Source organism: Cyrtonyx montezumae, unplaced genomic scaffold, assembly GCF_038088225.1.
Source record: "Cyrtonyx montezumae isolate F1298 unplaced genomic scaffold, pur_monq_1.0 scaffold_9, whole genome shotgun sequence".
Classification (NCBI taxonomy): Eukaryota; Metazoa; Chordata; class Aves; order Galliformes; family Odontophoridae; genus Cyrtonyx; species Cyrtonyx montezumae.
Window position 1 is genome coordinate 1439260 of NW_027072100.1, and position 23619 is coordinate 1462878.

Below are 23619 nucleotides of genomic sequence, written 5' to 3' on the forward strand. Positions count from 1 at the left end.
GTCTGAGCAGTTCTTAAAGTTTGTTTCTTAGAGTCCAGAGGTGATCTGCATTTTCCTTGAATAACTGGAATGACTTCTGGTTGAGCAGTGAGACACTGCCCTGGAGCATCACTGGAGTACGTGTGGCATCTTACACAGGCTTCTGTGGGTTGTGTCCTGCTTTCAAGTTCATAAGACTAACCCAAGTGATGCATTTTTCCTCGAAGTGTGGTGTCATGTTACGTGCAATCCTAAGTAAAGGCCAAAGTGTACGTGCCTGACAGACCTAAAGCCGAATGCTGGAAGCTCTTCCTTGAGAACATTCAGAAGTCAACGTGAAACTTCACAGGCAGTGCCTCTGAACAGAGAAATCCCTGAGCTGTGAGAGCTTTGGATCTGATGTGTGCAGCTATTGTCAGTGCGAACTGGTGGGGTAACGTAACATCCGTTATGATCGTGTAGGCTGCTTCTAACAGCTGCACTGACCCCGTGGCTTGCTTATATTGCCTTCATTCTGAACTTGCTTAGCGTGGTGCACCCAGTAGCTCTGTTTTATGTAATCTAAGTAGCACTTGAAGATATCTGTTTGGGATTTATTTCTATTTAGCTAACTGAATGAATTTCTGTAGCTGGGATAGTTTTGTGACTCCCAGAGCATGCTGCATCTTCATCTACTGGTGGTGAGTCAGTTGGAGGATCTTTGGTAAATTGTTGTTGCAGGGGGTTAAGGATCATTCTCTAATAAATGCTTTCTAAGTTGAATGTGTTTTTCATGCCTTTATGGAAAGCGTTTTGCTTTAGCTGCTGTTTTCATTTTGGAACTTTATCTTCTGTAAACAATTTCAAATAATAGATGTCAATATTAGTCACATAGGGTTGTTGTGAGGGGAAAGTAAGAAATCGACCAATTTCAGAATTTCCGGAACTGTTGAAAAATAAAAGAGTTTGGAGTGTTGCAACAAATGTAAGCAATGTTCTGTCACACTAATGGTGGATTAATGCAATTCTAAGAGCAAAGTATGTGTGTATGGATGGATATATAAACATAACTGTGCTCTATGCAAGGTAAATTGGATTGTGTACTGTTCTTTGAATGCTCATAAAGGGAAAAAAAACCAAAGCTATTAATAACACAAAAACAAACCCTAAGTTCTTTCAGTTTAATTGTGCTAATTAGCCTTGGATCAGATCTGTCTCAAACTGAGCATAGTTATCACTGGAATCTGTTTATACCACTCTTCTGTTACGCTGCATTGCTAAGAGATAAAGCAGTTCTCCTTAGTCCGTGTTTCTTAAAACCACACTGACAGGGCAGTACTTACTCCCTGGAAGTAAGCTGGGAAGTGCTGGCTGCAGATTTGCTGCAGAAAGTGGTGATGTATGAAGATGACGTAGGGTTGTGCAGAAATGCAGGGCACAGACAAGCACTTGAGAGGAAGTATTGCAGACTTTCTTATCCTTAAAGGATGGGAAGTTGTACTAGACGTGGGATTTTTTTAAGTGTAGGTGTTGATTATTGATGTCTTCGCAGATTTCAGGATGGTCTCTGCTAAGGGCAGAGCCTTTATGGATGAGAGGAACAGATGTGTTTCTCAGAAATGATTACTTATGGAATGGAAGTGAGTTTGAAGAAGTCTGTTTTAGGATGAAAAAGAATTTTTGATCCAACTGTTAGACCCCATTTAAAAGAAACCAGCAGCTGAAGCTGGGGGCTAGTATTCCCAACCACTAAGGACCTGCACAATTTCTTTTCCATTCAGAACTGTTGTGTGTGTGTATGTGTGTTTGGGAGTCAGTATGTTAAGGTTCTGACTTTATTTTATTATTGTTATTTTTGTAAAAAGCTTGTTAAGTGCAGGGAGATCACAGGAGGTTTGCACTCTGCTAACAGTGGGCAGGATAAATGGGTTGAAAGTGTTCAGCTAGGTAGAGGCGAAGCAGATCTCCAGGCTTGCCCAAAATGGATTCACTGTCTGAAGTGACCACCTACTCCTTGCTCTTGCTGCTGAAATATGTTGACTCATTAGTGACCATTATTTTTTGTTGTTGTTGTACTTATTAAAGGGATGAATTGAAACTGGAGAACACCGTACAGTGTATTTGAATGGCTGTGAAGTGAAAAGGCCTAGTGTGAGCTGTTGAAGGATATCTGGAGGCAGCAACACAAACAAACAGTGGCTGAGGTTCAGAGTAGTGTTTACAGATGAAGCATGAATGTTTTATCTGACACTGTTAAGGATCCATCCTTTCCATAAGGGTGCGTTACCTAGTGCCCTGCAATCTCCAAACAGAGCAGGAAGACCTAATAAAGAGTCCTTTATGGTCTGTAGTTTCCTTCAGAAACCAGCCCAGCTGCGCTGGATTGGAAGGGAAGTCTTAGTGCTGTTACCACATCTTGAACAGTATGATGAGGCCGACTTCTGTGTTAGCTATTGAAAGGCAAGTCCTTGAGACAGTGGTTTCATGGTTTCACTGCTACTGATCGGGACAAGAGATTCAGGTAGCAGGTGAGGTGATCTGGCTTGAGGTCTTTTGCTTTGGCTTTATTGTGTGGTTTAACAGTTCATACTGCAAACTTTCAACTTTCTTTAGTCTCTAACACAGAATGTACAAGTAGGGACTCATTCTATGTGTAAATTGTAGGCCTACCGTAATGTTTCCTGCCAGAAGGGGACAGCTGCTGTCCAGCCATGCTGGAAGATACGGTTGGAGACATTTCTTTGAGGTTTTAAACTTGTTTCCTGATCTGATACTCTGTACCAGGACAGGAAGGTGTCTCCTGTTGGTACAGAAGTCTCTGTTCAAGAAAGAAAATAGGGAGAAATGTTGGCCTCGGACTTAAGGCTCACTGAGCTGGTCTTTGTTTTTGGTGTGGTGTGCACATGTGTACAGGTATTCGTAGACCTGCAGGCTGTGCAGATGTGGCACTGCTGCCTAAATAAGCTGGTCTGGTGGAATGATACATGTAGGTATTGGAAAACTAATACTTGTGATGGTTGCAAGCCTAGGGAAAAATAGAGTATCTGTTAAAGGGAATGATGGCATCTTTTTTGTCAGTCTTACTTGGGGTTGGGTGCGGCTGCAGTGGAAGCCAGTGGCTCAAAGTGGTCATTGGAGCAGCTGTTCCCAGCATTCAGGCAAGTCTCTTTGAGCATGGTGGGTTAAAGCAGGTGATGGTGACCTTAGGAAGCTGAACCGTGATCCTCTTTGTCTAAAGCTTCGCTAATTCTGCACGCTGCTTGTGTCCTGCTGCCATCGCTACAGCGTCCGTGTTGCGTTAGGTGATGCGGGTGACTTCTGTCCAGGGAGACCGCAGAATGGGAGCTCTGAGTGGTGCACTGAGGGGGTTAAACACAGCCCAATAAAAGTTCATCTCTTCATTGAGATTACTGGCATTTATTCCCGGCAAGTATGAGAAAGCCGTGCACGGCTGAACACATCTCCTTGTTTTCCTAACGCTAGTGAAGTAGCTTCCCTAGGAAATAAAAGTTAAAGCGCTGCTTAGAACTTTCAGGCTGCTTCAGGCTCGTCCCTCCCGTGGGCTCAGTTGTGAGAACCGTGCCGGTCCCTCGGACAGGGCTGCGGTGCGATGCGCGGTGCAGGAGGAAGGATTCCCCACGCAGTGACCGATTACTTCGGAATGCGAAGCGGCGGAGAGGCGTGCCCCGCCATGAGGGCAGCGCTTCCCTCGGCCCTTTCCCGGGAGCGAGCACGGACCCGCTCCGTGGGGTCGACCCGTTCGGGGCGGGCGGACGGCCTCCATCTTGTCGGGGCTCGGGGTCGGGCGGGAAGACGGAGCCGGCCCCCCCTCCCCCGTTCGGGGCCGCGGCCGCGGTGCACGGCGGCGCCGGGCGGAGCGGGCGCGGTGCGCAGGGACCCGCCCCTGGGCCGCGCCGCCGCGGGCGTCTGCGGGGCCGGGAGCGGCCGGGCTGACCCCGTCCCGCGCTTCTGCCCGCAGATGGCGCAGTGCGTGAGCCGGGTGCAGCTGACCGTGGCCTGCCGCCGCCTCCTGGACCGCGACATCGGCTCCAAGTCGGACCCGCTGTGCGTCCTGCTGCAGGACGTGGGAGGCCAGCGCTGGGCTGAGGTACGGCGCGGCGGGCGGTGGCTTTTGCCTTCCCGTGCACGCTGCTCGCTCACCCGGAGCGTCGCGACCCTCGGCCTTTATCCGAGTTCTGTTTAATTTGTCCCTGTGTCCGTGCAGTTGGATCGCACAGAGAGGATTAAGAACTGCCAAGACCCGGAGTTCTCCAAGAAGCTGCTCGTTGACTACTACTTCGAGAAGGTGCAGAAGCTGAAGTTCGGCGTGTACGACATCGACAACAAGTCTGCCGAGCTCAGCGACGATGACTTCCTCGGGGGCATGGAGTGCACGCTGGGACAGGTGCGTGGGGGCGGGGGGCAGGCGGCCCCGGGATGGCTTTGTGCTGAGGAGCAGCAAGCACAGCCAGTCCTTCTTTGTTACGTTGGCATAGCAGATCCGTTCTTGTCCCTGTTGGATATAACTGGAAAAACCGTAATGTTGAGCACAAAGCGAAGGTTGCAAATGTGTATGGTTTGTGAGCCCGGGAATTGGAGGAGTGGGAAAGAAGCTCTGGAGATCATCCAAGTCCGGGGGCATCCGGCATTTGGACTTTCATGGGCTGCACTGAGTGAAAAGGAATCATCTTCAGCTATAATATTGTTCATATATAAAATTTTTTAAATATTTTTATTAAAACATATAGAGGGCAACAAAACCATAAAACTACTGGCTTGGTTTAATCCAACCCCCTCCCTAGCCAGGTTGCCCTGTGCAGGTCCTGCAGGAAAGCATCCAGGTGGGTTTGGATATCTCTGGAGAAGGAGCCCCCAGCACCTCTGTGCACAGCCTGTGCTGGGGCTCAGGTACCCTCACTGTAGAGAAGCTTCTCCTTGTCTTCAGGTTGGACTTCCCATGTTGCACTTTGTGCCCATTGCTCCTTGTCCTGCCTCTGGGCACTGCTCAGCAGTGCCTGGCCCCATCCATTTGCCTCTCACCTTATGGATGCTGATAAGCATTGACCAGATCCCCGCTCAGCCTTCTCATCCCCCAGGTCATTGCATCATGTAGGAGCACTTGAAGCACTAGCAGAAGCCTGGGAGTGAGGAAAGCCCTGGAGGGCTGTGGTTGTCTTTTGATTTCCTTGGGGGAAAAAAAAATCCTCAGGCCATAAATTCCAGGAAGGTTGCCTGAAATTCTGCATTTGTTTCCTGAAGAGGAGTTTGTATTGTTAAGCAGAAGGAGGTGGATTGAGTTTGAGATGGTGAAGGACCTGGTTAAATAAATACACATTCTTGTTTTCGATAACTGTTTGGCTACTTGTAATGAAGATGGCTCATGGGCCTTGGGGCAAGCAGTAACAGGAGGCTAGAGTTAAGTTTTGAGACATGTTAGTGGGAATTATTTTGTGGCAGGGGAAAACTTTAACACTGCTTTACCATTTTAGAAGCACAAACTGGTAGCTGTCACTGCAGGAAATGGATTTTTCTTATCAGAGTTTTAAAAATATTTTCTCCTGAAGAATAATTCTTTGATTCTTAATAATTCTTCAATAATAATGATCTTTCTCCACCTTGATTTATGTTATCCATCTTTTAACCTCAGATTGTGTCCAGCTCGGTGTTTACCCGACCTCTGGAACTGAAGGAGGGGAAGCCAGCAGGAAAAGGCACCATTACGGTAAAGCAGTGTGTGTGGAAAAATGGGTTTCTTGTTCTTTGTGGTCTGGGACAGAGTAACATTCATGGTTTTGTTTCTTTCTGTTTTAAATTCTGTATGTGTATAGGAAGAGTTTTTATTTGTAGAGGTTTTTTCATGCATAAAACATGCAAAATTCTGTACTTTTTTTTTTTAAATGTGCGGCACAGATTACTGCAGAGGAGATTAAAGATACCAGGGTTGTTAATTTGGAAATTGAAGCCCGAAATTTGGACAAAAAGGTATTGATTTATTTTTTTCAGTGATATTGCATGCTTGTGTGGGTGTTGACTATATTTACAGTGCCTTTTTTGCCAGGATTCGTGCTGCACTGCGTGCGTTCAGCTAAACTCTGTAATCCACCTGTAAAAAGGCTCACTGTTTTGTTGCTAGTAGTGAACAGGAGAGGAAATTATGTGACAGAAAGTGTGACAGCAGATAAGAGATTCAAACACCAGGTTTAGGTTCCGGATAATTATGTTGGTTTTGGAGTATTCTATACATTAAGATATAAGATAGTTGTTTTGATTGAATGTTGTAATCGTGCTGTGAACTGGACTTTGTGATGTTATAAAGGAAGAAAAGGTGGAAATTTAGGTATGCTCCCTTGGTGTTATTTTAAGCCAAGCATGATGGAAGTAACAAAGTGCTCTAAGGAGGCACAGTCTTGAAATCAGAGCTGGTACATTGTGATGATTTGTAAAGTGCTGCAGTTTAAAAGAGGAAAGTAAATGTCTAGCTGTCTTGACTTTGTGCTTTGTTAAAGGTGCCTTGTGCGGGTTACCTAGCTCTTCTCTCATCCAAGGATAATATGGAGGTCTGATGGAGTTCTGTTGGGATTTTGTTTGCAGGATTTCTTAGGTAAATCGGATCCATTTTTGGAGCTGTACAAGCAGAGTGATGCTGGAATGTGGCACCTGGTCTACAGATCAGAGGTAGCATTTCTACATTTTAAAATGCGTTTCTTGTTAAGTTTGTCTGACAGCTTGGAGCATCAAACTTCTGGTAATGCTGTGCTCCACTTCTGCAGTGAAACTTGCCTTCCCAGAAAGGGATTCTGTTCACTGACTACCTGGCAGAAAGTGGTGAACTTGCTGCCTAGTCAGAGTTAAGCTGAAGAGTCCAACTATGTACCAAGGGAAGGGTGCAGGACTCTTCTGCCATTTAGTGGCAACGGGCTGCTACCAGTTCTGCCCATCTCTGAATTTTGGGCTTCTAACACAGCTTTTCTTTGCTCGTGTCAGGGTTGAAGTGACTGAGGCTGTTCCGTGTAGTCCCACAGGCGTACAGAATCCTCATGTTACGTTTCTTAGTAACTTGCATATTGAGTCCCTCATGTGATGTTATGCTGAATTTTTTCTTTTTTTAAGGTGGTTAAGAACAACTTAAGTCCGTGCTGGAGGAAGTTCAGCGTTCCCTTGCAGACATTCTGTGGTGGAGATCTTAATAAACCTATCAAGGTACAGCCTTCAGAAATTCAGATTTGTTTGTTGTTGTAGGTAGCCCAATTGATGAAACTGCAGTAATTGTCGTCTACTCATATTTAAAATTTTAAATGGCTTTTCTAGAATGATATGGCAGATAAGTGATAATACATCTATTAAGTGTGAAGTGCGTACTGAAACGTTGTCAAATTGTGAAGTCAGAAAATGCAGAAGTGATGCAGGCTGTAATGATTAGTCACAGGAATGATTATAAATTGTTATTGACTATTCTGGCTAGAGTTTCAGGTTGTGGGGTTTTTTTTGTTGTTGTTGTTGTTCAATTGTGGCTTCCTAATACTATGTGGGGCTTACATATCAGATAAATCTGAGTGCATTAGGATACTGACAGAGGGGGCAAGTTTCTGCTTCGTCCATTCATAAGAATGGCGAGCTTATTCCATCTTGTTTTTCTTGCTGTTCCAACAAGAAATTTGAGTTGGAACTGGAGTTTCTTGTGGTCCTCCTTATGAGGATTATTACACCCTGGTCCTGAATTATGGGGGTGGTGGCAGAACAATTCCAGCTTTTAACAAGTTACTACCAAAATAATATGTTAGTGAATTAACTGGATTAGTGTTCTAAGCAGTGCACTGATAACATAGAAGCACTTAAAGCTTTAGATAGTTTAATGTTGAGTATTCTCTCCCTCTGCTTATCCAGCTCCTAAACACTTTCCATTTGCAGAATTTTCCTGCCTCATCCTGCCTGCGAAGAAAGTTCATGCTGGAAGCTTGATCCGAAAGGTTTAGCAGAAAGCAGTGCATGCCATCTTTTTATTTGTGCAGCATGGGAGATGCAGAAAATTGCTGAGGTTATTAACCTGGTTCAAGTGTGCTGGGCTTCTTTAATGTGTTCTAAGTGGTGGTCATGAGCTTTTGTTGTTGGACAGTGAACAATCTTAGATCATAAATCCTCTTGGTCTGAAGGTGCTGAAGGAAATGTGAAAAGGAATTGGTTAGGAGTTGTGTGTTACCTTGTCAAAACTGATGTGAGAGATGTTTTGTTATCAAGTTGTATTTCCTGCAGTCTGAAAGCTAAAGCACTTGCTGTAGAACCTTTCTGTGCTTTGGGATTTGCTTTGCAACAACCTGTTTAAATTAAAAAACAGCAACAAAACAAAACATAGATCTTTGCTGTTAGTTCCTTTCTTCCCCTAATCCTCAATGCCTGTGCAAATAATTGATTTTCACAGTTTACGTGTGGAAAATGGTTAATCTGTACTTCAACGAAATATTGGTGAAGTTGGTCAGAAAGAGGCCTCTGTGCTGGTGGGCAGGAGCAGTAGCATTAAGGAATGGAATGTTGCAGAGATCTGTTTTCCATCCTGTACGTTCTGCTTGAAACCTCTCGTTCGAGGCTTTCTAAAATATGCATAGGCACAATTACACATGGGGTGATGTTGGTTGCTGAGCAGAGAAGTCTCTGTACCTCAGCACAAGGGGAATGTCTGTGTGGGTGTGTGTCAGTTTGGTATGTCTTGTAGGCGTTGGCTTTGCCAGCCATGCATGAGGATTCTGTGATGGGAAATGTGCACTAAATGTGTGTGTAAACATAAATCTTTTGATCAGACCAACAGTGCTAACTGATACTTAAGTCACTGTGAAGAGTTGTGTCATTCTTGTTCTGTATTTAAGAAAGCTTAGATTTGAGACATAATATAACCTTCTGACAGTTTCTTTAAGAAAGAAACAAATGGAAGTAGTTTCTCTCTCCCAGAACTGCTTAAATAGTAGTAGTAAATGTGAGATTTTAAAAAGAAAACTGCACAACAAAACCAAACCCCTTCCAGTCCATGCATTTGATGGCATATGCATAAAGGCAAATCCATTTTGTGTGGATTTTGGAAATTTCTCTTGTAGATGAAAGGAGTGTTTTACCCACCAAATGTTGCCAGTGAATATTTGGTAGTTCAGTTGAGTAATTAATCAACAATTGCAATGCAGTATCCTGCAGTTAGCTGGCCTCTGAGGTCAGACCACACTTCAGAAAGCAATTACTGGCAGCTGCACGTTTGTTCCCTGCTTCACACCTTCTATATTTTGTTTGCAGCAGCAGCAGTGCTCTTCGTGCAGTGAAGTCTTGGTCCGTTTTAGAGCATGCTTGCAAAAGAAAGGGTTTGTTGTAAGCTAACTTGTACTGTGAGCCACTAACAGAACTGGCCATTAAATAGTTGGATTTTTTTGTGTGTGGTCAGGAGCAGGGAGGGATGAGCAGAAGGGAAAGGAAGGGTGCAAATTGCTGTGTTCTGTGCAGCATGTTAGTGCCAAGGACACGCTCAGTCTCTGCATGATGGCCTGCAGACCTCCCTGATGTGTTCACATCTCTTTTGAGTGATGTTTTAAGCATCTGAATTGTTGAGAGAGGCAGAGGAAGAGGCTTAGGAATGCTTCATGGCAGAGCGTGCAGAAGGGAGAGATGGAGCAGTGGTGAGTTGGGATGGATGCAGAAGAAGAATGTCACCATCTGTAAAGCAGTTTTATTTTGCCAATGAAGAGTGTGAAGGACGACATGGTGCCTCGTGTTTGGGTGGCTAGCTTTGTCTGCAATTCACTCAGCTTTCTGTGCATGTTTCCCACTGATAGTAATGGAAGATCCCAGGTGGATCATAGGCAGCAGGTAGCTGTTAAAGTCTGTCCTCACATTCGGTGATTGAATTTGACTTCATCTAAGCATTACCTATAGGTTCACCTTATCCATAATCCTGAGGAGAAAGCTGTCACCCTGGTTTGTACTGTGGTAACACCTGTTTCTTGGTTAATAAAATCAAATTAAAAATTAAATAATCTGAATAGGCTTTTGAATTGGAGTAGTGTGTGAGCTTGGGCAGGGGGAAGAGCTGCTGTTCATGGACTTTGTTGACTGACTGCTTCTGGAATTATTTTTGCTCTGCTGTCGTGTGCATTGTGCATGTTATAGATGCTTCTTACAGTTGTTGATTTCATGGGGAGCTGTTGCCAATGCACATTGTGCTCTGTTAGCTTGAAGCCATAGTTATTATCATATTTCTTGTTTTTAAATGCATTGCTCTTTTGCGTTCTCTGACTGGAGATTCAAGCTTACACGCTGTTTTAAACATGACTGGTTGTTAATTGTTTGTAATCTGATTGCTGTAAGTTGCAGAAAAAGACAGACAGCATTCTGTGGAAACTGCAGTGTCTGCAAACTGACACTGTCGCCACGCAGGAGGAAGAAGTATATTCAAAAATTAGATAGGACTTTCAGTTGCTTTACCCCGCTTGTATATTGTGTCCTGGATGATCTCAGCTTTGTACTTTTGGGCTGTGAAATCTGAGGGTTTGTTTTGTTTCTGTTTCCATTTGAAGTGGGCAAAGCTGTTGCTTTGCATACTTAAGTAGGTGAGGAGTTGAACTTTTCCTTGTTCTGGGATGCACTCAGTGCATCTCTTACTGTCAGGTTTCAGGGAGTGATATGGATGACACTGCTGGATCAGATTTGATAGAGAGATTCACTAACATCACTGGAAAGCTGTTGGAAGCAGGAGATTGCATGGTGAGGAGCAGTTCTCCCTAACGCAGCATGCTTACCCATTTCTTGCTGTCTCTTTCCTTTCAGGTGCAGTGCTCAGATTATGACAGTGATGGGTCGCATGACTTGATAGGTGTTTTTGAAACTAACCTGACTCAGCTGCAGAAAGCAGGGGATGGCTCTCCGGTAAGCTTTCTTTGTTTCTCTGTTTTGTCCATAATTCAGTCTTTCACAAACCCTTTTTAATACAGATCTCTGAAGAATTTTTCAGTTGTTGCTTCCAAAAGTCTGTGCTTTTTTCTGTATCTGTTTCTGTATTATTAAGTCAGTGACTGGGAAAAATTAAAACCTGGCATGGGGAGGATGCTGCTGTTTTCCTTGGGTGCTTTTACCCTTCCTGTTCCTACAGACATCCTTCAGCCTGTTTGCTGGTCACATGCCATTTCTTGCCAACCATTCTGTACTGTATTGCCTTTCCTGAGTTGATTGGAAGCAAAAGAGCTTCTTTAAAAGAGCTGTAACAGAACAGTCTGACGGTAGGACTTGTCTCAGGTAACATATGCCTGGGTTGGTCACCCTCACCAGCACTCTTCTTACCTTTCTAGATAGCTTTCTAGATAGTGGGAAGAAATGGTGCTTTCAAGGGTCTCTCTTCTTGCTTTACCTTGGGTACCTCTTTTAGGGTAATTGGGGTCACTTGCTGGTGATGCCAGTTTCCATCTGTTGTCTACAGCAAAAGCCTGTACTCTCATTCTCGTGGAGAGGTCTTGTCTGGATTCAGACTGATGAAGGACATAGTCTGGGAGTGCTTCTAGTCACCAGCCAGTTTGATTTCTGTATTTGTAATCCTGAAGCTTGTGGAAGATGGTTGCCTCCTTCCCTACCCTGTGTGAGATCAGAACTACTGTTAAGTGAAGCAAAACTGTACTGTCAGAATACTGATCCCTCTGCCATTGAGAACCTGAGACCTTGGGCTCTTTGGCCTCTTTCCCTTCCCCTTCTCACTTTGCCTTCTTTTCTTCTGAGTTCTTTAGTTTCCTTAACTAAAAAAGATTGCAAATATGCTAAGAGAAATGTTTGTGACAGATTTTTTTGCCCTCTGTTACAATAACTGCTCAAAGATTCTGAAGAGAGTAAGAGTCAGGTCCTCACAGAGAGGGACCTTGAAGTCTTGTCTCATGTACTTTGCCCAGTAACGGCAGCAAAACCATCTATTTAACTTGTCAAATACAGCTACAGTAGTCACAAACACTTTTAAAGTGAAGTTCCAGAATGCTGCCAGATAACTGAAAGTGTGATGTCACACTGTTCTATTTCAATAGTTTGCACTGCTGCAGATGTTTTATAATTTACTTGTTTTGTAGGTGGAATTTGAATGCATTCATCCTGAGAAGAAACAAAAGAAAAAGAGCTACAAAAACTCAGGCATTATTAGCATAAAGTCCTGCAAGGTAGGAAGTTTGCTGTAGCTTGCGTTTTTCTATTTTCTCTATTTTCTGATGATCAAGAAATCTGCTCTTAATGAAAGGAGGTGTAATACTGTCTGTCTGTTCCTCTAGATTGAAACAGACTATTCGTTCCTGGACTATGTTATGGGAGGCTGCCAAATTAATTTTACAGTGAGTTGTTTTCCCACTTTACATCTTTTTATCTGATAGGACAAGGCAAGGAAGCTGTCATTAGTACTTTAATTTGAAGTGTGGGGTTTTTTAAGGAGTAATGAACACTGCCAAAAATAATTGATTTTATGTTTTGCTTTTCGATATCCAGTAGCAAATTTAATGGATCTAGGATTTCTTAAGCTTCTTTTGAGAAATCACTTCCCAGTCCTGTTGGAAAGGACTGCTGCTCCTTAGATGTTCATGTGCCCTGGTGGGAGAAGATGTACAGGCTTGTTTGCCTGCACCTGTTTGGGGTCATCTTTGTGCCTGGCAGGGAGGGAGCAGTGTGGGGCTGGTCTTAGCCCTCTGTTTCTGGTTGTTGCTTGTTCTTCCCATTTGCCTATGGTGCTGTTTCACTGACCTGCTGTTATCATCCTTTAAACTGATTAGGTGGGCATAGACTTCACTGGCTCTAATGGCGATCCCAATTCACCAGATTCTCTTCACTACATCAGCCCAGATGGGATAAACGAGTACTTGATTGCCATCTGGAGTGTGGGAAGTGTAGTTCAGGATTATGACACGTATGTAAGAGGCTCCTAACTGTTCTAGCTCCCTCATAAAATAAGTGTTTTGCAATGGGTCATTGGTCAAGGCTGATATCTTGTTCTGGAGCTGTGGTATTTGGATGACTGAGATGCTGTGGCCTTTTCTTGGGAGAACCCTTCAGGAACTGCTGCTTCTTTCTGCTTCTGGTACTGCCAAGGAAGGCAATCACAGTATTTTCTAATAAAGCATGTCTGCTTTATTTGTCCTTCCATATCTGTGCCTTTATGGCCCTGGGTTACTCTGTGATGCTGCTTTAGCTGGTTGCTAATCCCTTTCTGGTAACAGTGCATTTCAGACACAAATGCCCTGTTAGATTCAGTGGGAATGTGTTTGCCTGCTCTGTTCTTCTGCCAAGCTATGACTGGCTTGACTTTTCTCTTGCTACTCCTGACAGTTGTGCAGGATACTGCATTCAAAGGCATTCTGAAATTGTCAGTCCCATGCCTGAAATCCTTGGGTAACTGTTTACTGACCATGGGAAAACTAGATGGTATGCCTGCTCCTGATGGCAGGAATTTAACCTATCTACTGTCTATTTCTGGGAATAAAACAGAATTAATAAAGTATTACATGACTTCTCTTTCTAATTTCTTCTTCTTGCTTTTTTTTTTCCCAAGGGACAAGCTGTTTCCTGCATTTGGGTTTGGAGCTCAAGTTCCTCCTAGCTGGCAGGTGAGGCCTTCACAGTGCTGTGCAGTTGCTCTGTTAATGTCTGCATTGTCTAACTGGTTGTAACATCGCCGTTTCTAGGTGTCTCATGAGTTTGCTTTGAACTTCAATCCCAACAACCCTTATTGTCAAGGTGAGGACACCTCTTTATTAAATATTTTGATGAGAGGGACTGATGTTTAAAGTGTTCATTCCTTTCATAACTGCATATGAAGACTTCATACTGCAGTATGAAGACATCCAACAAGCTATGTGTACTCTCACCTGACTGTGAAAATCTATCGGTGCAGACTTCTGTGTGGTCTGCATAGGCTCCATTGTAATGGTCTAGGTTAAGTTTGATTGTTGGGGACATAGAGAGCTGGGAGATGTGGGGTTCTGAACATCAGGAAGCACCTCTGGACTGTGCAGGTGATAGAGCATTGGAGCAGGTTGCCCAGAGAGGTTGAGGAGTCTTCCTCCTTGGAGATCTTCAGAAGTCATGGACATGGGCCTGGGACACTGGCTCTAGGTGACCCTGCCTGAGAAGGGTATTTGGATGAGATGTTCCCCAGAGGTCCCTTTGAAACTCAACCAGCCTGTGCTTCTGTCAGTTTGCTGAAATTTTTGTTGCTGCAACTTGGTTATTTCTTTTTAAGAAATAGGTGGCAGTGAATTCAGATCAGCAGTGTGTCTGTGTTAGTCACACTTCCAAAACTACCATCTGCTAAGGCTGTTATTGACAGTGGCTACTTCTTCAGCATTATCAGTGTTCATGTGTTATTTTTTAAGGATTGTTTAAAATGTTTATTTTCTTCAAAGCCACATTCTTCTGTGGTAGTTATTTCAGCTGTTTTTATTGGCTTGTCTGTAAACCAGATTACAAACTCCTAAGGACTCTCTTGACAAGCAGTGACATGGAATTGTTCTTGAGTAAATGGCTTTTCCTCTGTTTTTTTGTTTTCTTTTTAATTTAGTCTAAGGTCAACAAAAAATGGAATCTGAGAATCAATGTCCAAACATTTCCCTGCTCAGTTCCACGTTGCCTGTCTCACTGCAGTCTGTGCTGTTGCTCTGTGACAGCACTTTTGCAGTAGTTTTGAGAATTAAAACACTGAAACCCATGTGGTGGGCAATGGCAAATGAAAGTGTAGCAGTGTAAGCCAGTCTGTAGGGCAATTTAAATGGATCTACACAAGAGTCTAAACCACTGAAAATCTGACTTCTAATCAAAATTTTTTAATGTGAGAGAAACTTCTTGTATAGGTGAAACCTTAAGGACTCATGTTTCTGGTTTTAAAAAAAAACACATTTAATTCCAGGATCTTGCACATGAGAAAAACAAGCAGTTAACAGTTCTGGGGAAATTGTGACCTGCTCTGATTAGACTGCAATCATTTAAAAGAAACTGAATGACAGGATAAACAGGACAAGATCACCAGTATGCATTCGCTGGATTATTTTCCCCTCAGCTTCCATTCCTTCTATTATGTTAGAGTCACAAAGAGTAATGTAAAGGATATACAGCAGGGCTGAAATCTGAAAGTCTTGTCTCTGCAGATGTCCGCTGGTTTCAGCCCTGTGCTCTGTATGTTCACTCTTATCCAGCTGTTTGTTTTGTCCTTTAGTTCACCAATTGAATGGTTATCCTTTTGCCATACTATTTGGTGATGCTTTAAATAATTACAGGAGAAATTGTGAGGCTGCTTGTCTTCCTTGTGTTACAGGAATCCAAGGAATAGTTGATGCCTACCGTCAGATCCTTCCTCAGATCCGACTTTATGGGCCAACCAATTTCTCTCCTATTATAAACCACGTGGCAAGATTTGCTGCACACTCAGCACAACAGAGAACTGCTTCTGTGAGTCCATGTCCTTCCCATTGGATCTGCATCTGGGTGATGCTTCTGTTTCCTCTGTTTATGATGAGATAGAATGCAATGGAAAAGCGATTTTTTCCTCCTTCTTTGAGGTCTTCAGTTTGGTCCTTTCTTACCAGCCTCCAGAGACTCCTCATACTCTCTTGGTTGATAAGTTGACATTGATATGAGCCTTTACCAGTGAAGTATGCAGGGATGCTGTGCAAAGACCAACTGGACTTTGTCAGCAGTTGTGTCACCCTAACCTCTCTTGCTAGGCTCCATCACCTCTAGAGAATGCATGCAGTATAAAGGGGCCTGTATATTTTATTTAAGCGCTTTTGCTCTCAAGAATGTACTCAAAGAAGAACTGAAAAATGTCAGAGGACTATTTGTCCCACTGTGTTTGCATGGAGAATCAAGATATCCAGGGGGCCATGCTAACAAAGCAGTTGGAGAGCTGGTGGATCAGCATGCTGTGTTGCAGAATGTCCATGCTTGCTCCTGTGGCTGCACTGCATGTCTTGTTTGTGTGCTTGCATGCCGTGGCTGCTTTTAATATTCAACTTCATCTCTTCAAATTTAATTCGTTGTGCTTAAGGATGAAAGGCTTATTTCCTGATGCATTTAACTGATTTCATTTTGAATACCTAGTTGGAAGGAATCCTGATGTACACTCTGATACTCACCTGTATCAGGGTTTTGATTTTAAGTAGGCAGTTGATTTCCCACACAGTGAAGTTCTTGGTCTAGGGGCATACTCTTCTTACATTTCTGAGGGCATGGGTATTTTTTTGGTTATCCAAACCCTTGGAGAAACGTCTGCGTTTTTGTCCAGATGTTGAATGTTTCTACTTTTTCTTACTAATGGAAAAAATAAGTAAAGGATATGCCAGTAATGGGGGGCATTCACTGTAAACTTATATTAACTGGCTTTTGGAATTGTAAGTTTAGTTTTATTTTCATTCTAAGTCTCTGATATCTTTTGGTTTCATGTTGAGTCTGTAGATAGTTGCTGTAGAACAGTGCTTGCAGGTTTCAGAGTCAGGTGCTGAACCTTATCCTCTGGAAAGGAGGGAGAATTTTAAACACTTTATCTCTCCAATGTTTTGGCTTATGGAGGTATTTTTTTTTCTTCTATAAAAGTTTGTGTTCTTTCCCTTCTGTGTCACCTCTGGAGTGTCTCCATGTCATGACATCTGCTGCTGCCATATGTTTGGATTTCTAATAGTTATCACTTACGTTACTGATAATTAAAAACATAGAGTCACAGAATGGGTTGGGTTTTAAGAGGCATCAAAGCTCCCCAGTCCCAATCCCTGCCATGCACTGGTTGCCACCCACAGACCGTACTGCCCAGGATCCCATCAAACCTGACTTGTTTGAGTTGCAAATATTAAATAATATATTTTATCCTTTTTTGAGATGCCAGTGGATGAGGCAGCATCTGTCAGTGAGTGCTGTATGCAGCTGTGTGCTGATTTCTGTTCATGGGTGTGATTGTTCTTTATGGATTGAATTTAAGCCTCTATCTTTGATCTAACACAGAGGAAATCTGAAGTGCACAGGAGAAGGTGGTATGCATATGAAAAAGGAAACTTATATTTATTCCCTTTTAATGTTTCGTTTTTGTCTTTTTCACTGAAGATCTGCTTGCTTTTTGAGAGTCAGAAATTTCTCCCTTTGCCTTCTATTACGTGAGCTATGATGTTGAACTCTGTAACTGAGTACTTTCTGATGTTTTTCAGCAATACTTTATCTTGCTGATCATCACCGATGGAGAGATCACTGATCTGGACCAAACTAGGCAAGCGATCGTTAATGCCTCTAAGCTGCCAATGTCCATCATTATTGTTGGAGTTGGTGAAGCTGATTTCAAGGCAATGGAGTTTCTTGATGGGGACAATGGTGTCCTGAAATCCCTAACAGGAGAGCCAGCTGCACGAGACATCGTTCAGTTTGTGCCTTTCCGACAATTCAGAAATGTAAGTTGTCTTGAACTTCGTGGGAGTTCTGCTGCCAATAGATATTCAGGCATTACAACAACAACAGAAAAAGGTGTCTAATGTATGTATGGTTGAAGTTCCTAAATTGCTTGTTCCCAGGGAGACCTGTGACATGCTTCTGTGTTCAAAACTCTGTGCCTTGTCACAAAGCTCTTGCAGCTTTAGCTGAAGAATTCTCATTGTATTGTTGATAATATCTCTTGGCTATTGCAGAGTTCAAATAAAGAAGCTTTCTCTCCTGGGATACAAGCATTTAGGAAAGGAAATGAAATCATGTTGCCTCAGTCTCTGTTGTTGAGTCCCATGAGTGATTCCATGAGTGATTTAAGCTGAGATAAATCTTCCCTGCTGTTGAAAACAATCCTGTTGTTCCCCAGCTTCTCCCTACGTCTTCTTTTGATGCTGGTGTTCATGCACGTTGTGCAGTGAAACCGAAAATAAGACAAGGTTGCAAGTGGCTGGGGCAGCTTCCCACCCAGATCTGGGCCATATGAAGGCTGCGTGAGTCTGGGTGTCCAGTGCAGGGCTGGGAACACATGGTTGTCAGCAGCAGTGCTCACTGAGGCTGACTGGAAGTGCTCCTGGTCCTGCAGCTCTCAAACTCAGCCTCGCATACCAGGCAGGTGGGGTTTGCAGTCTGAATACTTGAAGGGAGTACATCGCTGCTGTGGTAATTCTTCACCCTGCAGTATCCTTGATTTGCTCTCGCTGTTCCTCGCAGGCTCCTCGGGAAGCTCTTTCCCAGGTGGTTCTGGCTGAAGTGCCGAAGCAGCTGGTGTCCTACTACAAACTGCAGGGCTGGCCACCTGTGAGGCTGCTGGACATAAAGAAGATGTAGACTGCATCTTCACCACGACCATATGTATCACTGGGGTGAGGAGAGCTGCCTGCACACGCATTCTTCCCTTGTGTACTCTGGGGTGTTCAGAGCCTCAAGGTTGTACCACTCATACTGATCCTCTTATCTGCTTGTACTCTGTGTCTTTGGTATTTCCTGTTCCCAACTGGAAGAAATGTAAATATTAAAAAAACTAACAAACAACTGCTGGCAGTTCTTGTCAGAGGAAAGCAGACCTCGATGATTTTCCATCTTGAAGTGGTGACACATCGTACCATGCCTCGTCTCTTGGCACAGCCCGCCTGCTGCTCACTGTCAAAGTGGGCACCTGCATGGAACTGCTCACGCAGTGCTGCTTCCACTGTTAGCACAGACATATTTATTGTGAAGATTCTTGCCATGTGTTAGTTCCTTGGTAGTTCTTTCCTTATGCCAAGCTGCCTTAGGAATGGGGGCCCTTCTGTACTGGTTGGTACCAAAGTCTGTTGGTTGGGTGCCTGAGGTAGTTCCTGTGCCTTCATAAAGCATCAGTATATTTTTATATGTAGACATTTATTTTTAAATTTGTTACCATACTTTGTAATCATTTTATTTTTATTATCTACTAGCAGAATGTAATTCTGTGATGGCCTTTGGCTTGGAGCTGTTGTTGCAATTTAAGAATGCTGCACTTTGTTTATTTGTGGGTGGGGGGGATTAATGAGTTATATGATGTTCAGAAGCCAGCAAATGCAAAATTGGAATTGCTTTGAGTGATATCCGTAGCATCCCAGCAATTACAAAATGAAGAAGTCATTATCTGGAACTGCAGGCAAGTGGTTCCTCATCCTCAGAAACGTGAAGCACGTGTTCATGGACTGGGCATTGTAAGTAGGCAGACTTAGCAAAGCACAATGTCTTTGAGACTGGAGAGAATTCATTTCAAAAGAAAGGAGCTTGCACTACAAGTTGTGGTCACTTTGAGTTGCATAAGTAAATGATCTGCTTTGATTTACAGACGTGTGTGACTTTTGTTTCCTTTCTGGGCTTTTGTTTGTTTCAGCAATGCTGTGGCTTATGGAAGGTCTTCAGCACAGCTCTAGCTTGGTGCTCGCACTCCAGTTGAATGTGAGCAGTTGCAGAGCAGAGCAGGGTGTCCATCAGCATTAGTTTGTAACCTGTTAATCACAGAGACTGAATGTATATCCTGCAGCCCTGTCCCACACTGAGGTGAGCTTTTGCTTACTGTGAGATTGTGAAGGGATTTGTCGGTTGTACTGATACACCAGGAAGCTGTGAGAAGAAACTGGAGAACTGCCCTGGTGATTCAGCCTATGGAACGGCCTGGTTGCAAACCTGTGTGTAAGCAGGACTGGGTGCGACTCCGCAAACTCAGCGAGGCTGATAGTGTCACCTAAATGCAGCATGTGTTTGAGGGGCAGTGGGTCTGGGATCACTAATGAGCAAAAAAAAGACCCCAAACTAGTTAATTTTGCATTCAGATGTAGGTTTTTTGACCACGTGTTCTGCCAGGTTCTACAGCCCTGTAGTACCTGGTACTGTACTTCCCTCTAGAGAAAGCTGGACGCACCTAGTCCATTAGCTGGCCCGCAGCACCCAGTTTTTTCGCACTTAGAAAGCAAGCAATCTCTCTTGTTCAGTGGCTGCATAAACTAAAATGTGTTACAAGTATGGAAGAGAGGAAGGAGAACGGCCAGGCTGTAGCTCTGAGAAGCTGTGCTGTGGTTGAGGGCATCCTCTACCCGTGCTCTCCACTGCTTACAACCTGTAGGCGGAGCTCTCTGTTATATGTACAAACAGATCCGAGGCTGGCTTGTGTGTATGACTGCACCTTCCTTTCTTTCTTTTAATGGTGGCCTTAAAAGGAGGTTTGCAGCAGTAAACGATCCTTTGGCTGAACAAATACCAGCAGCTTTGCATAGTGTTTTCTGTGAATGGTTTCCTTGGCAGGATGTCATGAGCGTGTTAGTGGTATAAGCCCTATGCATAATGCATAGTCAGAGACACATTGTGCCTCCCCTTTTTAAATGTATGTTTAAAAGGAGAATGGGTCTTCACGAGCTACCAGCGGAGCTTCGAAGCATGTTTCTCAGCTGGCAGAGGTGACTGCAGATGCTGGACCTGATAGGAGTGACTTTCCCTGCCACCTGGGCGTAGCTGGAATGCAGGCTCACAGCATGCTTGGTGCTGCTGCAGTGTGGGAGACTCAGCACAGCCTCCTGGGGGTGAAAGTGACTGTAATGATGACTGCAGCCCTGCCTCATTTAGTAAAGTGGGCAGACTATCACCACCTCGGTTGTCAGGAGAGGAGCTTGGGTCACACTTCTTGGCTGTCAGATGTTGACTGGAGAGTGAGGCAGGCACCCACTGTGCTGAGCAAGCACCTGTGGGCTTGTCACCAAAGAGACTGCAGCCTTGGGGCTTTGTATAAATGCAAACCTTTATGGGAGAGCTTGTCAAGGATAGTTCCTCTTTTTGGGACACCTGACAGTAACAGCCGTGACACTCCATGCCCTGCTGTGCCCATACCGTGCTCCCTCCTGGTGCAGGCTGTGCTTTACCCTGGCAGCTTCACCCGTTCACCAAAGCCAAGGCACCGTCTTCAGGTGAATGCAAACGGTGCGACTGCTCTGGGTGGCAGGATCTGCTCAGAGCAAGCGCCGTATCGCCCTCCAGCAGCACATCTGTGCGGTGAGCATCTCGTTCCACAGCCAGCGATACACTCCTGCACCTCTCCAGCCACAACGGGGGTGGGGTCTGCGCTGCCCTAAACGCAACGGTTCCCTCGTTTGGGTTCTGCGCAGCGGAGCCCACCACTGCTGCCCGAGGGGCGGCCCCTCAGCGCGGCACTGCGCTCCGGCTCTGCGGGGTGAGATGGAGGTGAGGGGGGTGACGGCAGGGCTCGCTGCGGGGCAGCCCGGCACTGCCCAGGCATGATTCGCTCCTCGCTGTTTATGGAGCCGGATTAGCAGCCGTGTCCCCGTGCACGGGCAGGTGTCCTGGCACCGGGTGCTGAGCGGGAGCTCCAGAGGGAAAAGAAACACTCGCAAAATCCCGCCGAGCTCCCGATTCCGCGCACGCTCCCATCTGACGCGTCTGGGTTCCAGCACCTCTGGGTGCTGAGCTTCCCTGCGGGCAGATCCAGGCTCTGAGGTGCCCCTCAGCACCCTCACCCCGGTGCCCTCGAGCTCTGCAGGCGGCCGCCGCGGTGGGGCCTCGCTCCCTGTCCCAGCACCGCGGCACTGCCCCACGGCGCGAGGACGACGCCCTTCCCCGGCTCTCCGTGGCCGGGAGCTGCGTGCCCGGAGCGGGCCGGGCCGGGCTGCCCAACCGGCCGGGCGAGTCGGCACTGAGTCACGGCGGGCGGTGCCGAGTGCCCCCGGCTCCATGGCGCTCAGCGTCGCAGTCCGGCGGCTCTCGCACCTGCCCGGCCGCGGAGAGCGGCAGGTGCAGCTCAGCTTCCGAGGTGGGCAGGGATGGAGGGGGGGATGGGTCCGCCGTGCTTGGGGGGGGGCGGAGGCCCGATGGAGCCTCACACCTCCCCTCTGCTTCCCGAGGCTTCACCCAGAAGACGAGGAAGGTCCGCTGCGGCGCGGAGGCTGTCTTCGGCGAGGTGAGCGCACGGCCGCTGTGTGAGGACTGGGGCGGCAGTGCACTGGGACGGCATAGGGATGAGGATGAGGATGCAGCACACCTCGGCGGGTGCCTGGTCGGGCAGATGGGGCGCAGGGATGGGGCACGTGTCTCGGGAAGGATGGGAAGCCTTCCTGCCTTCCCCCCCCATGCCCATCTCCGCTGGTCTGTGCCTGGAGCCTGTGATGCCTGGCTGCCAGGGCTGGTGGGAAGGTCCTGTCTGTCATGTCCTGCCCCGTCCGAGGCCTCTGTGTTACCCGGGGCTCCTTGGTGTCCACGGTGTGCAAGCAATTCATCTAACCTGTCTTTTGGAGAACCTGGTTGCTCCGACAGAAAATGAGCCTGCCCCAAAATGCCTCCAGTGGGCTCAGTGCTGCAGAGCTCGCTGTCCTTAGCTGAAGGTTGATGTACAGAGATAAAACGAAGGGCTGAAAAAATGGTACATCCTGAATGCTGCTGGTGAGGAAATGCTTTGCAGACGTGGGAAGGAGAGGTGAGCTGGAGCAGCTGCCCTCCCAGCAGGAGCTTAGTCCAAGTGGAGCCAGGAAGTGGGGACAGGAGGTCCTGCATGTAGTCCAGCTGTAAATGGCCGTAACAAAACACCTCTCTGTGCACTGTCCTGTCTGAGGCTGGCTTTGCCATATTCTCCAGGTGCCCACGGGGCCTGATATTTCTAATAAAATGCTGAGCAGAAGTCCCACATCTTCCAGTGAGCTGAACTCACAGCTTCCTATGACCTGGGTGCTCCGGGCAGGGCCTGGTGGTGGTCTCAGTGCTGTATGGGCCCCATCACAGTGCTCAGTATTGGGTGAAAGTCGTGCTGCTGCCAGCTCAGCTCCATCCAGCACCTGCACAGAGCCTCCTGGTGCTGCAAAGGTGGTGGGAGCTGAGCGGGCCGCTGTGCTCTGTTTGCTTGCAGCTCTTCCGCTGGCCTCACTATGGGAAGCTCGGTGCGGGGGAGATGCTGTCTGTCAAAGTTTATAACTGCAGCAAAATGTTCAGTAACAGGTAGGTCCTTTAGGTGTTGGTGTGCTGGGCTTAATATGGGGGAGGAAAACGTTTCTTGTCAAGATGGTGGGAGGGAGACATACAGGATACAAGTTATAGGAGAGGGATGAGCTGGTTGTTCTGCTGCAGCAGCAGCGCTTTATATGTGGAGTCAAATAAGGGTGGTGGTTTCACTGTGCCAGCATATTGCAGAGATGTGAGGAGGGTCCAGAGAAGACCCCACGGGGACAAAGGGAAAGTGGGCTCAGCAGCCCAGCTGGGATGAGGGGAACTGAGCCCCATGTCTGTGACACTGGGTTTAACCTTCAAGAACACAGCAATTTATATTTAAAGGATCAGTCAGAATATAACACACTTCTAAGCAGCTGTGGCAGTGCTCCGAGCTCAGCAGCTGGACCAGTGGGTTAGGAAACCCGAGAGCAGAGGTGACAGATGGAGGAAGTGATGGTGGAGCACGGGGGGGGGAGCAGAGGAGCATGTCTGCAGGGAAGGTGCCAGCTTTGGTAACTTGTCAGAACCGAAGGAAAATCAACACAGATGGCTGCGTAGGGATGGCTGATGGTGCCAACCTTTTCAAAGCCATCACATCCCTGACAGGATGGGTGTGGAGGAAACAAATCTGTTCAGCACATGCAGGACACTTAAAGCCGGAGTAGAAAAATGTCGGTGAACTTCGTGTCAGTGTTTACTGGCTGCTTTCCTTATGGGAGAGGGATCAGAGGAGTTGTCTGTGGCTGAAATGTCAATAGG

The 23619-nt window shown here is 45.9% G+C and overlaps 2 protein-coding genes across 9 annotated transcripts in view; both read left to right on the top strand.

Moving 5' to 3' along the window:
• CPNE1 (copine 1) overlaps positions 1–19209 on the top strand; it is a 41385-nt gene extending 22176 nt beyond the window's left edge. For 3 of the 6 annotated variants that reach the window (XM_065754279.1, XM_065754280.1, XM_065754281.1), the window contains exons 2-16: positions 3938–4066; positions 4184–4363; positions 5606–5680; positions 5869–5940; positions 6550–6633; positions 7069–7158; positions 10756–10854; positions 12033–12119; positions 12228–12287; positions 12720–12853; positions 13496–13550; positions 13629–13680; positions 15254–15387; positions 17133–17369; positions 18112–19209. In XM_065754279.1, the coding sequence (XP_065610351.1) occupies positions 3938–4066; positions 4184–4363; positions 5606–5680; positions 5869–5940; positions 6550–6633; positions 7069–7158; positions 10756–10854; positions 12033–12119; positions 12228–12287; positions 12720–12853; positions 13496–13550; positions 13629–13680; positions 15254–15387; positions 17133–17369; positions 18112–18228 (1605 nt within the window). In that variant the 3' untranslated portion in view covers positions 18229–19209. Of the gene's footprint in view, positions 1–3937; positions 4067–4183; positions 4364–5605; positions 5681–5868; positions 5941–6549; positions 6634–7068; positions 7159–7909; positions 7994–10596; positions 10693–10755; positions 10855–12032; positions 12120–12227; positions 12288–12719; positions 12854–13495; positions 13551–13628; positions 13681–15253; positions 15388–17132; positions 17370–18111 lie in introns of those variants that run through there. The other 3 variants (XM_065754284.1, XM_065754282.1, XM_065754283.1) reach the window with 3 other exon arrangements.
• Positions 19210–21615: 2406 nt separating this feature from the next.
• Positions 21616–23619, top strand: part of LOC136060153 (fer-1-like protein 4) — a 31586-nt gene continuing 29582 nt past the window's right edge. For all 3 annotated transcript variants that reach the window (XM_065754482.1, XM_065754483.1, XM_065754484.1), the window contains exons 1-3: positions 21616–21694; positions 21786–21841; positions 22781–22869. In XM_065754482.1, the coding sequence (XP_065610554.1) occupies positions 21616–21694; positions 21786–21841; positions 22781–22869 (224 nt within the window). The remainder of the gene's footprint in view (positions 21695–21785; positions 21842–22780; positions 22870–23619) is intronic.